Source organism: Alligator sinensis, unplaced genomic scaffold, assembly GCF_000455745.1.
Source record: "Alligator sinensis unplaced genomic scaffold, ASM45574v1 scaffold611_2, whole genome shotgun sequence".
NCBI classification, from domain to species: Eukaryota; Metazoa; Chordata; order Crocodylia; family Alligatoridae; genus Alligator; species Alligator sinensis.
Genome location: NW_005841869.1, coordinates 947,981 through 961,087, shown reverse-complemented (window position 1 = coordinate 961,087; position 13,107 = coordinate 947,981). Strand labels below are relative to the sequence as shown.

The 13,107-nt window shown below is 51.2% G+C and overlaps 1 protein-coding gene across 1 annotated transcript in view; it reads left to right on the top strand.

Moving 5' to 3' along the window:
• Positions 1-13,107, top strand: part of KCNT1 (potassium sodium-activated channel subfamily T member 1) — a 77,061-nt gene that overhangs the window by 35,851 nt on the left and 28,103 nt on the right. Inside the window, exons 14-17 of the mRNA XM_025193863.1 lie at positions 4,022-4,130; positions 5,976-6,084; positions 9,726-9,875; positions 10,305-10,543. Coding sequence (XP_025049648.1) covers positions 4,022-4,130; positions 5,976-6,084; positions 9,726-9,875; positions 10,305-10,543 — 607 coding nt within the window. The remainder of the gene's footprint in view (positions 1-4,021; positions 4,131-5,975; positions 6,085-9,725; positions 9,876-10,304; positions 10,544-13,107) is intronic.

Below are 13,107 nucleotides of genomic sequence, written 5' to 3'. Positions count from 1 at the left end.
GGAATGATTATGATCATCATGCCTGTCCCCCTGCATAACACAGGCCAAAGGACCTCTGTTGCCACCACGGTGATGGGGGTGTGGTGGCTGGGCAGGAGCTGGGGGGACCGCACGTAACCTCTCACTGATGGCCACTAGCTGAACTCATACATTCCCCTGGAGCAAGTTACCCCGCAGTGGTCTAGCACAAGGTTTTTGGCACCTTTTCCTGAAGTCTTTTGGCCCCTTTTGGAGACAGGATATTGGACTGGATGGAGCATGGGTTGGGCTTTCCTCTGCTAAGTGTCAAAAATATCCAGTGTGTTTAGCAGCATGCTGTCTGCAGCTCCCCAGCCAGCCCTGCAAAGCTGGTCCGTTGTGTCTCAGTGCTTTTATCATTTGCTCGTGTAAGAGGGATGCCGGGGTGATCAGACCTAGGGACTTTGAGACTCAGGCTGATGTCATGAGCCAAAATGACCCTTTCATGTCATGCAACAGAAATATGCTCAAGAAAAGGACGGTTAGTCTATAGTGGTGCTAGGCATGTTCTTCTAACCGCTGGGGTCCCCTAGTTATGCATAAGCAAGGCAATGAGAAGAGCAGCAGGTGGAAGTTTAGGATGGACAGGGTGGAGGGTCATCCTCAGGAAAAGTTAAATAGCAAAGAGTCTGTGGTCTACCAATGCACTGACCCAACTCAGGAAGAACAGCTTGGTTTTATGAACAGAAGAGATGATCGGGATCTTTCTGGCTTGGTCCTGGGTGTGACTAAGCTGCATCCGACTGGAGAGCCTGGCGGCAATGTGGTGGGACTACTCGTGGTGGGGTAGCTCCTCTAAAATACCACCGTGTTACAGCCTCCAGAGTAAGGTGACTATAGGGGACCTCAAAACCCTGGCCCCTACTGCCTTGTTGGGTATTTCTTGGCTGGTGAAAGGCTGAGGGGCATCAGAAACGCACCCTCACAGGGGTCTTAGGCAGTCAGCAGCAGTTCTTCTCTCTTGCTTTGGCAGAAGCTACAGCCATCGAAGCACTGAACATCTGGATTTGATTTCTTTCCTTTGGATTCTGCCTCAATGATAGCAGAGGGGGGATAGCAGGTCTTGGGCAGCCTCCACTCCTCCGTGCACTTGCCTAGGCGCATGCATCCAAGGTCTTGGTGGGATGGTCATAGACCTCCTATGCATATGTCATGATCCAGAGGATCAATGGTTGCCTCTTACATGGTTGCCTGTCACACACACATTGCTTCTAGACCTCAGGTCAGTGATGACAACCTGCATGCATGGGATCAGGAGATCACCGCCCCCCATACACACACACACTCCTGGCTGCAGGGAAGGGATCTCCTCTCCGGTGCAGGGTAAGAGGCTATGCAGAGGGAACCAGCGAGGCAAAGGCTGAGAGCTGCTGCATTCAAACACAAGGCCGGTCTGTTTTTCCCCATCCGTGTCCGTGCAGCCAAGCAACTTCCAGCATTGCTCGCCAACAGCTGTAGCGTTGTGTGTGTCCAGGCCAGGTGTGCCTGTGAGTCTCCTGTGCGCGGCATGCTGCAGCCTTGCCAGGGGTGTGATGAAAGCAAGCTCTGCATGGATGTGGAAAGTCTCCTTGTCTGCTTTTCTCAGGGCTGAATCTTTGCTCGCACTAATCAACCCGACAGGACACGGGTGTCTGGGGAGAAGAGTAGCATCGTCCTTCCTCTGAACTCCTGGTCAGATTTATAGTGGCATCCCAGCCCCGTCCTTGTGCCCACAGCTGCTGGTCCTGAGGTCGTCAACACAGGGCTGTGGCTTTGCCAGGGCCTCAGCTGGGATAGTCGAGAGGAAAGTCATGAGAGAGGAAATGTTTGTTTGGACGCGGCTGGCCGGGGAGCCAGTTCTCAGGGTCCTGCCAGTCTCGCTCTGAGGAAGGAATCAGTAAAGACCTCAGGATTTAGTCCTCTGGGAATCACCAAAAATATCCAGGGGCAGCTATAAATGGCTCTAGGATCTCATTCCTGGAGAGTTCCCCGCCGTGCCAGCATCAGTCTGTGCTGCACCTTCATTACAGAGAGCAGAGAGGTTTCAGCTGGTAACTGTGAGCAGAGAAGAGTGGAGAAATGTCCTCCGCTTCCCCATCGTGGCCAAACGCGAGGGATAAAATGCATTTCACGGATGATGGCCTGCTGTGATTTGTGTGTGTGTGTGTGCTGTCCCTTGTCCAAAGCAGGACACTGGCTGCTGGAGTCCTAGCAGCCTGTGCAAGCATTTCCATCCATCAAGCAGGGCAGGGTTGGCAGCCTGCATGTGCAAGTTGTCCGGGTCAGAGACACGCTCCGGTGGAGGGTGACCACCTGAATTGCCTTTCAGTAAGTTTTGAAGAGGAAAAGCAAAGTGCGGCATGTTTCCTTCCGGCTCTTCGGTGCCTGTGCTGAGCCAAGCGACTCTGTCCTTCTTCTGCGATGCTCGGTGCTTGTCCAGTTGAGTGCAGATGAAATAGGCTTTTTGGGGGGTTTGGAGTAATGGGTGAGAAGCTGCCGGCTGGATCACTGAAGCACTTTTCTGCTCTCAGACCTGGCTGGATTGAAGCCGGAGGAGAGCATTAGTTTGAAAGTCTAAGAAATAATTCAGGGCAGCTTCTGCTCAGGCTTGGGAGGTTAATACCAGGAACCAGTGTGTGCTTCGAATCCCTCAAATTCTCCGCAAACTAAGATCCCAGCCAGCCAAAAAGCCAGTGGCAGGCTCGCTCTGCGTGAGCAAGTGTTGTGGAGGTCATTCCCTGGGGCCTTGCCTAGCCCTGTCTCAGATCCTCCCACCTGGTCTTCTAGGAAGGGTGAAATGACCCAGTGATCACTTTAACTGTTCGTATTTGCACCGCATCCCAAGCGTCTTTGCAGAGCATCTTTGCTGGATCCAGCGATGCCGACGCAGTTCAGGGGAACATTGAAGAAAAAGGCGAGGGCAGCTTTGGGCTTCTCAGCTCCGTGATGTAGTTCCCAGTACAGAGCAGCAGCCCAGGTGCTTGAGGTGTGGGAAACTCGGATGCTGGACCCTGCTCTGTCTGGTTCAACCCAGCTGAGGTTCCTGACCCCTGGAGCTATTAGCTATTCTGGGTCCTTTTCTTCTCTTTCACTAGTAACTCCTTGACTGAACTTGGTTGCTTTCCAGCACATAATAGGAAACCATTTAAGGACACGTGGGACAAGACATTATTTTCGCTATCAGGCTCTTGTAGCTGCTTCTCAATACCAGGCATTGCCCCCTCTTGTAACAGCAGGACCTAGCACAGCCCTGGCTAGTGGACGTAGGTCTTGGCTGTGGCAATAGAAGATCAGGCGTCAAGACTAAGAGGTCTTGGTTCAGGCACCGTGCGACCATGAAGGGATGATGTTGTATGAGCGCTTCCCAGAGCGACATGGGAAGCGCAGTCTGGGCGGGGAGCACATAAGGGGGTGTGATTTCCTCAGCAAATGCTGGGATATTTTTCAGCCTCTTTTTAGACCCGCTGCTTTTACTCTCCATCATGGAGGAATCCAAGCTTGGATACTAGAAACAGAATAAGTTCAGCACATGGCAGTACTCTTTGTGTAGCTTGCATGACTCGGATTGAATTATTATTTCCCACAATTTCCGATGGATCGTATCACCAGGTCCCACCAGACGTTCATGCGCACATATTGGTGTTACCTTCCTCCCAGTATCAGTGCAACCCAGAGTCCACCGTATCCGTGGTGTGCGTTGCCCGTGTCCGGTTCTGTCTAGAGCAACTCAATTCCAGTTGCAGAACGGCACGCCCAGGCTTTCAAGGGGCCCTTATGGAAAGGTCCCTTTTGTTTCTTCTATTTCATTTCAAAACTCTCGCAGGTTTTTTTTTTTACTTTAATGTTTCTGTGTTAGGAGCTGCCAGGAACAGCTGGGTGCTTTAGAAGAGCCTGCTGGTGCTTACCCTTCTGTGATTGCAAGAATATCACTTTTTAATTAAACTAAAAAACATGCAGGGGCAGGGACTTCCCACTCTGCCACAGAGGTGTCTAACGAATAGTACTTGTCCTTCTCTTTCCTTAGGACCATCAGACCATCCTGAGAGCCTGGGCGGTAAAAGATTTTGCCCCCAACTGCCCCCTCTACGTTCAGATACTCAAGCCTGAAAATAAGTTCCACGTCAAGTTTGCTGGTGAGTTTTGTACGGTGTAAGTGTGGGCTTGTTACACAAATTGCCAATTGCTCAAATCACGAGCGAGACCTTATGAGGGAGGCAAGATGCCATTTTTGTTGATTAAGCGCTTAATACACCCCCTCCCCACCGCACTCATACCCCAAATTCTGTTCTGCACTGGTATACGTTACCAGTTGTATCAGTGCTCGGATCAACTTAGTGGCCAGCCAGGTTAATCACAAATAGGAGCCAGGCTCCTGCCAGTCCATCTCGGCAGACAAACTGATGCTGCAGGATGACAAGCAGAACAAGACCCAAAATCGATACGTCTCGCCCCATCAGCTATCAACGCCCCAAAGCTATATCTCAGCTATCTCGCCCCAAAGCTATCAACAATAGCTTTGTTGATTCACCCAGTCCTCTGGGCTTTTGCTGTGTTATCACAGTGTTTGTCCTTGAAGGTCAATTGCCCTTGTTCTCTCGCTGTTCTGGGGCAAATTCTTCTTGTTTTGGTCTTTTATCTGTCGGCATTCTTCAGCCAGTCACCAGCTGATGTTTTCATTTTCCACGGACACGCTCTCACCCATTCTCTCCCACACACAGCATACAAAGGTCGAGCATTTATGTCAAGCTACAGAGCAACACAAAATGGAGTTTCTTAAGGCAATGCAAAACTCAAGAAAATACATAAGATTAAAAGCAATAGGCAAAAAATCTATTTGTATAACAGGCTCCCCATCTAAAGGGTCAGAGCTGCCTGCATTACTCAGGTCCTCATTGATGCCAGTGGGCCATGAATACATGGACGTTCCTCGCTTTTCACCTCCAGTGCATTTCAGTTCGGCTGCCGGCTCCGCTCTGAACCCTCCGTTGCCAGGACAGGCAGTAGGTGTGTGGTCATTTCTAGCTTCATGATCTTTCTAGCATTTTAGAACATCTGTCCTCCACTTCTTTCAGCATGGGAATTAATATCTGCAGCCAGTTTATGGGAGTCGCTACCTAAATCAATAGGAGGAGAGTCTGTGTAGGTCACGGGGACAGACCTACCAACTCCAAATGCAACCAGACTTGTAAACCTGGCTAAGAGTTTCTGCATAAAAAAGGCAGTAAGTCTGGTCACTGAGCTGCAAGGGTTGTTGGGGGGAATTTGCAGTTTGACAAACGATTTTTAGCATCTGTGACTGAGGAAAGTGGGAACAAGGCCCCTTTTTTTTTAAATATGCTGGGCATGAATCTATCCCCTGAGCTCTTCCACTGAGGGATCCCACCAGGTCTCTACAGGCAAACTCTCACGTGAACCAGCAAGTAGCAGGATGGTGCCTCAATTTAAGGACATTCTCCTATCACTTTGGGAGCTAATTAAGTTGTCCTTTAAAGAGAACAATTGAGTATTTAATCCAGCTCATTAGGCTTCCAGTGTGAAACCCGGCCCTTAAGAGTGACCTCAGACAAAACATCTTCCTTTTCGTTGTACCCTGCCTCTGCTGTCTGGGTTGGACAGGGCTTGTTTGGCAGGATACTATTCTGCTTGTCTATTTTCTCTTCCCTACCTGGAAGTACATGCCCATTCACATCGATCCCCAAGGCAGCTAAAAGCATCCCTGGTACCTAGTAAAAACAAGTTGCTTTTCCTTGAAGCCCCCTTCTGTGCTTAATCAATCCGTGCTGACTCCGCTGGAGCTGGAACGTAAAACAAACAACCCTCCAGCCGTCACACACGCTGTGCCGCCTCCCCTAGCCTTCCCTCTTCTCACTGGAAACCAGCTCGCTTGAAAATCTTCCAAGGAAATTACCAGTTGCCAGAGGCAGGGAAATGAAAGCTCTGCTTGGAGAGGGGTAATCGCACTGCCTTTTCCATTTCAGATCACGTGGTCTGCGAGGAAGAGTGCAAATACGCCATGCTGGCTTTGAACTGCGTCTGTCCGGCAACCTCCACGCTCATCACCCTCCTGGTTCACACGTCCCGGGGACAGTGAGTGTACACTGGTTTGACTTATTAATCCCCGTTTGCTACTTGTCATGATTGTTCCCATTCTTCACCCTGATTTGCCATCTGAAAATACACACTTAGCTACAAAGTTGAGCTCTGGGTCCCTTAGGCTCAACCTGCCTTAGGAGAAAGGGTGGTCTTGGGGCGCTGTCACACAAGATGAAGTCTCAGAAGACCTACTTAACCTCTGCACACCTCAATCTCCCGTCCCCCCATGGGATCTCCCTCCTTCCTGCCTCCCAGCCTTTCCTGGGTCGGTTGTAAGGCCTGTCCTCTATGTGTTTGACGGCAACTGCAATAGGGACCTGATTTGGACCGGGGACCTGTTAGACCAGTAATGATCAATAATTGTAGCATCACCCCTGGGATCTGCATCACCCTCCCGGTGGCTCGGTCCCGTCTCTAGTTAAAAGCACTGATCTCCCCAGAACAAATACTTGTTTTTCTGTCTACCACAACCCATTGAGCTGGGGCTGTGTCTGCACTGAAAAGGGGTGCATGCCAAACTGGTGGCATGAGCATGGGGACCCACCTAGCTGGGGCATGCAGCCTGTATATTTACCGCTTATAGATATGTTCCCCATTTGGCCACAGGAATGGAAGGACATGGGCATCCAGCAGCAAGTCAGGGAGCAGCCATCGTGCAGCCAGGCTCTGTGCAAGTGAAAGGGGTCGTCCTCTGCTCGGATGAGGAGCTCAAGGAGTTAGGAGCCTTCTGGCTTGGGCACCCGTGTTTGTTACTGGGGTGGGCAGCATGGCAGCATCTCCATGGCTCTTCATCTCTGCCCATCACAGAGAGGCCAAGGGCATGAGTATTAGGGACCCTAGGTATCCAGGATTGAGGCACATCAACAGGGTGCCCAGGCCTGGGCCAGGAGGTAAAACTGCAGGGCAGGAACAGCCTGTATGGTAGACCCAATAGGGGCCAGGATTTGGGACCCCCGGGGTATTGCGGGTCAGGAGTGAGAAGCGCTGGCCGAAGCGGGGCCATGACAGATGACGTTGGCTCCCTGGAGTGTATTGCTGAGATAGGAGCAGGTGTTTGCCCCTTGCCACAGCTGCTTCTTCTCTAGACAAAAGCAGCTGGAAACATCTGGTTAAGAACAAATACCCATGCTAAAAACCCTACAATTGCCCAGGTCTTGCAAGTGAAGGTGCTGCGGGCCCTTCCCACCCAGCCGTCCTGTTTGCACCAGACATCAAAGCTAAGTGCCAGTCAAACCAGTGATGGGGCAGCCTCGTGATCCAGTCTCCATGCACGTGTACTCGGGGATGATGCCTTCAGTCCTGTGCAGACCTGTTCTCCCAGGGGGCGAGTCCTGCCTGAGTTGAGCAGGCTCCTGTGATTAGGGTTTGCCGGCACAGCCAGAAATAAGTCTTTGCGGTTGTACCTCGCACGTGGGCCTTCTGCCTCTCAGGGACAGAGGTGACAAGTTGGTGACAGCTGCATGCAGGGCTCCAGACAGGAAAAGAAAGGAAATCACTTCTGCGCTGTGCAGCAGGATGCTACATGCAGCGTTAAGAGGTATAATGCAAAAGCCGGACCTAGCTGCCTTCTTGCCCTTTACATTTCATTGCATGCTTTGGCATGCTGGACAATGGATCTGTCACGGCCAAACTCTGCGAGACATCCTCTCGCTGAGAGCATTATATAAAAGACAGCTGTGGTAAAGTCTGCGGCTGCAGGCTAATGATTGTAGTGATCTCAAAGGACACCCAGATACGCTGTTAGGATATCACGGTGATGCTCCGGGGAGCCAGGCAAGCATAGCAAAACTGGTCATAGCATGTGATGCTGGAGTCTCTGTGTCACTGACTTGCTCTGTGTTCACGGGCAAGTCACTTAACCTCTTTGAGCCATGCGTTCAAGCAGCTGCAAACAGACCTGAATGATCCCATCTCATGCACAAGTGCAAATAAAACATAAATGTCCCTATGACCGTTACAGCAAAGTTCAATGAGCCTTGTGGGGGGTTTTGGACTTACACCAGTGCAGTGGGTTTGTGAGTGGGATTGGGCTCACAGTCCCCCTGCCTTTCCTTGGGAAAACATCACCCTAAATAGCAACGGCTCATTTGTCCCTTTCAAGCGCACCCAGTTATTAATAAACTACCGAGTGAAGGGCACCGGCTACTGTGATTAATGGCACATTTCCCCAGGCAGCGTGTGCTTTTGGAGAACGCGCCTTCGCGGGGCCTGGGAATAAAACACCGACATCAGCACGGTGACAGGAAGCTGAATTCAAGTGCAAATTCAGTTTGTGTTTTGCAAGTTTGTATAAAATACAACCAGAAATAAATCAGGCTGCCTAAGTACACGCTTTGATGGAGCGGGTTGTTTTTCCACGGCCAAGTTACAACATACAGAATTCAAAGCCGTGTGAAGTCAAAGGGTTATAAAGCCTCCAGCGTGTCTCTGACTCCCATCCCCTGCTCAGGACTGTTTGCTAATATTTGCCCTTTGCGGCTCCCCTTAGGAGCACTCGTTAAATACAAAGGCGTGTACAATCGGCAATTAAAATGAGATCACTTCTCGCTTGGATGTGCTGGCAGCTCATGAAAAGGCACTGCCACCGTCTTACTGGGGCGGGCCTAAAATGCAGCCAGAGCTCCTGTCCTTCGTTGTCCCTCTCAGTAATCACCAGGGATCCTGGTTTTCTCTGATTGAAAAAAATCCCCAACTTTCTGTTGAAAAACAAACCTCCAAATCCACATTTGTCCATGATTCAAATGAAACACCACTATGTATAGATCTATATACGAGTGGCGTTTCATTTAAACCATGGGAAAATGGATTTGGGGCTGCTTTTTCTAACCGAAAGTTGGGGATTTTTTTAAATTGGAGAAAACCAGGATCCCTGGTAATGACGCTGTCCCCGGGTGGTGTAAATGGTCTGCGCTCCTTTGCTGGCCCCGCGTGCGCAGCGGTGAGGCCCTGGTGCTGCCGGGGCAGAGGGGTGAGCACGTGAGTTCATTGCAACCCTAGGCGTGGGGGATTATTCCTTTTACCACCTCCTTTTCCTCCAAAGACTGGATGCTGTGACTCTTCTTTCTGTCTGAATCCAGGGCGTTTCTGCTTGGTTGCACTGAGCTACTTTTCCCGCGCCCATTCCAGCCCCAGCCCGCACCAGCGGACACATGATCAGGGCCCCAAAACCAGCGTTACTGTGCGCCTGCGTCCCCCAGGAGACTTGCTGCACAGGTCTACGTGACTGGGAAGTGTCTGGGTCAGGGAACACAGCTGCTTAGCAAGTCCCTTATTTTAGCCACCCTTTTCTCTCTGCCGAGCGTAAGACCTCGGGGCATGGGTTTTGGAAGGGCAGGACTTGACACTTGCAACCTTAAGTTCCTCTCTTGGCTGCTGGTTTTCCACTGATACAGGTGTGCAAGGGAACATCTGGATTTGGCCAGAGGAACAGCTGTTCATCCCACCCTTTGCTCGCTATAGTCTGAAATGCAAACTGGCCTTTCAGCAGGCTTTTGCATAGTCTGAAATGCAAACTGGTCTTGCAGCAGGCTTTTGCATAGCCCGGTGATGGGTGCGAACCCCACTGGAGAGCACGGGGTGGTAGCACTGGGCATGGCAAGGCTTTAACAAGCAGGCTTTTGTTCCCTCGGCTACAGGGAAGGCCAGGAGTCCCCTGAGCAATGGCAACGGATGTACGGGCGCTGCTCAGGCAATGAAGTTTATCACATCCGGATGGGGGACAGCAAGTTCTTCATGGAGTATGAAGGGAAAAGCTTCACGTACGCTGCCTTCCACGCACACAAGAAGTGAGAGCAAGCCTGGGTTGGGGCCTCTGAGTGCTGGCATGTGCAGGAGGAAAGGTCTTGTCCTGGGGGGCATGTTGTCCCATAGTGGGGGGATCCCTGAGGCTTTGAGAAAGGCCGTGAGTGTTTTGGTCCATGTAATGCATTGGTGGGGGGGTCACAGGGTGGCCTGGGGGGACTTTGGAAAAAGTCTTGCATGTGGGGGGAAGTGGTGCTCTGGGTAAAAAGCAGGGTGGGGTGTGGATTTATTTGTGTCGGTTTGGAAAGCGGGATAGCAGGAGCCAGGAGGAGCGTGCATTAGCTTCTGCTTTCAGTGCCGGAGGTCAGGGCAGAAGGCGAGAAGCACGGGCCAAAGGCACGTTTGCAAAAGCACACGGAGAGTCTTTTCTCTAGCGACCGGCCTTGAATGCCCGCCCTGTGCTTCTGCCCCAGGTACGGCGTCTGCTTGATAGGCATCAGGAGGGAAGACAACAAGAGCATCCTGCTGACCCCCGGGCCGCGGCACATCATGGCAGCGTCGGACACCTGCTTCTACATCAACATCACCAAGGAGGAGAACTCCGCCTTCATATTCAAGCAGGAGGAGAAGCAAAAGAAGAAGGGGTTTGCGGGGCGAGGGGCCTACGACGGTCCCTCCAGGCTGCCTGTTCACAGCATCATCGCAAGCATGGGTGAGTTCCTCCAGCATGCCAAGGGAGCAGGGGGGAGCAGCGCGGCCTGTTTGAAAGAGCACGGCAATGATGTCCACGCGCTTGGGTGTCACGCGTGGTGCACGTGTGGTAGCCACGTGCTGTTTCTGGGATCGGAAGCGCCTCTGTGCGACTGCTGGGGCAGCCTTTTCTGCTGAAAACAAACGGATGCCTCTTATCCATAGCTTTGTTCTGGATGGAGCCTTCACCTCCATGTCCCAACCACAACCCAATCCCTGTTGGAAGTTGGTAGATATTCAGGGGACTTTTAGTAGACCCGGGGAGATCCTCCCTAATGGCTAGAGCATAGAAAGAGCAGGCAGGTCTCCTGGGTTCGGTGGTTGGCTCTGCAACTGATCTGCTGGGTGACCTAAGGTGAGTCACTTAATCCTTGGGACGTTGCGCTGCCAAAGGCTGGAGATGTCATTCCCCTCTATGCTGCTCCTCCGCAAGTAGCGGCAGAGGAAGCCGTCTCGCAGGCAGGCTCTGTTGGTGTCTCTCCCTCCTGTAACCCTGCTAGCTCTAACTCCATAGCTCAGCATTTTAAACTGCGGCTACCTCTTCCCACGGCAGCATAGAGAAAGTGCCCTCCGCCACCACTTCTCCGCCACCACTTCTCCTTGCCACTGGTCACCGCCAAAGCCGCGGGTCGGATCAAATGGCTTAGTGGGTCAGATCCAGCCTGACCCCTGCTCCAGCCCAGCCAGGGGGAGCGGTGCTGTTTGCAGAACTACTGCTGGGAAGTTTGCTCATTTGCACCATCTCTGCCATGGAGATAGCACCGCCTCAGTCCCAGAAAGCTGGGGAAGCTTTGTTTCTGTTTGCAAGCAGGTTACAGCAGGTGCGTTTCTACCTGGATGAAGTTGCTGCTCTCGGGCATAAACAGTAGATGCGAGTCAAAGCTTTGCTAGAGGGTTGCACTGCGATGCCTTGCAAATCAGCCCCATCACGCCAAGCAGCAAGGTCTTGCAGATGTGTGCACTTGCTCTGCTTGGCAGCTGTCAGATGGCGGCTTGGGAGGGAACGTTTTTGGCCAGCCCTGCTCTTGTCCTGCAGGTGCATGCACTAGCGCTGCTGTTATAGAGGTGGGGGACAGACGGCAGCTTGTCGGCACTTCGCTTTAGCCCCAGGGCCCTCTGCTTTTATACCCCCTTGCACATATTTACAATGCCGTATCCTTCCTCCTGCCTTGATGCACTATAACGTTTCCAGCAAAAGTCATTGCTAAGTCCTGAAGGTGATCGTTTGACTGCTTCAAGCTCTCCTCAAAGTAATAAAGTCATGCTGGGTTGTACGTGACTACCATGTAGCTCTGCATGTTGCTGACCAAATGATCCCTTTGACAAGATCTGGGAAACCGGAGGGGTATACTCGGAGCCCAACAGGGAAATAAAAGAGATGCCTTGTGACTTCGTTATCTGTAGAAAGCTACAGGGAATCTCCAAAGCCCCCTTCCAAATTCAGTCGCTATGCAGCTGTGACCGTGGAAAAGTTGCTTCCAGTTTCTGCCTGGGGTTTATCAGCTATAAAGGAAATAAAATATCACTTCCCCACCTTTAGCAACTAAGACGGAAAGCACTCCCTGCAAATGTTAAATTTTGTTATTAAGGCCCATCACATCCATTAACATGAAGGACGTTTGCTCATAGAAATCCCCCATACCTTGGTTAGAAGAATAGACTCCGTTGTCTGCATTTGAAATCATGTTTATGATTCATAACTTGATGAATGGCACAGTTTGCTCTTCAGTCAGTGGTGCATTTTCTCAAATCAAAACGACCATGACTCATTATTTCCAGCTTGTATCTGGGAAGCGCAAATTTTGGGGTTTATCTGGAGAAGCCAAGACACAATAGGAGATTATATTCCAGGCAAATCGTGTATCCATTTGCATTCGAGGGCATTACGTTGCACAGATTATCCCAACAGCGAAACACAAAGCTCCTCGTTGGGCAGCGTTTTTCCGATGTTCTTGTTATGCGGCTTTTTCTCAGTGGGAGCATGTTCGGAAGTAAAAGGAGAGATAGGAATTGTATCCTACAAGTAGGTCAGTTGTATTCAGCTACTTGGCTGGTAATAAGGGGGAGAGAGCTGAGCTCCTGAGTCGTGCTTGCCGTGCCATGCATCGCTTTCCTGCCCACTTAAAAATAACTGTGTGACAAAGGCTAAAATAAATGCCGATGGCTTTGATTTCCAAGAGCAATGACTGATTTTGATTGCCCAGCCCCGTACGCCTGAAAAGCTCTTGATTACCAGGAAGGGCTGAGAAGCAACCCACAGAAAATCAAGCCGCTTTGAAGGGTCTCAAGGTGAGCAGCCAAAAGTTGAGTCACCCAAAAGCACTAGTCACATGTGCGTGTTTTGGTCCAAGACTGGGGGAGAAGAAGGGTGGGATTTTTTCAAAGCAGCTAAGGAAGCGAAGTGCCCTTTTCCCATTGAAAGCTGCTGGCTGTTGGGTGCCCACCTCTCTCAAGTGCTTTGGAAAATTGCACTTCTCCTCTCCGTTTTGACAACGGGAACAAAAAGGCAGTGTCCAGGGGCAACGT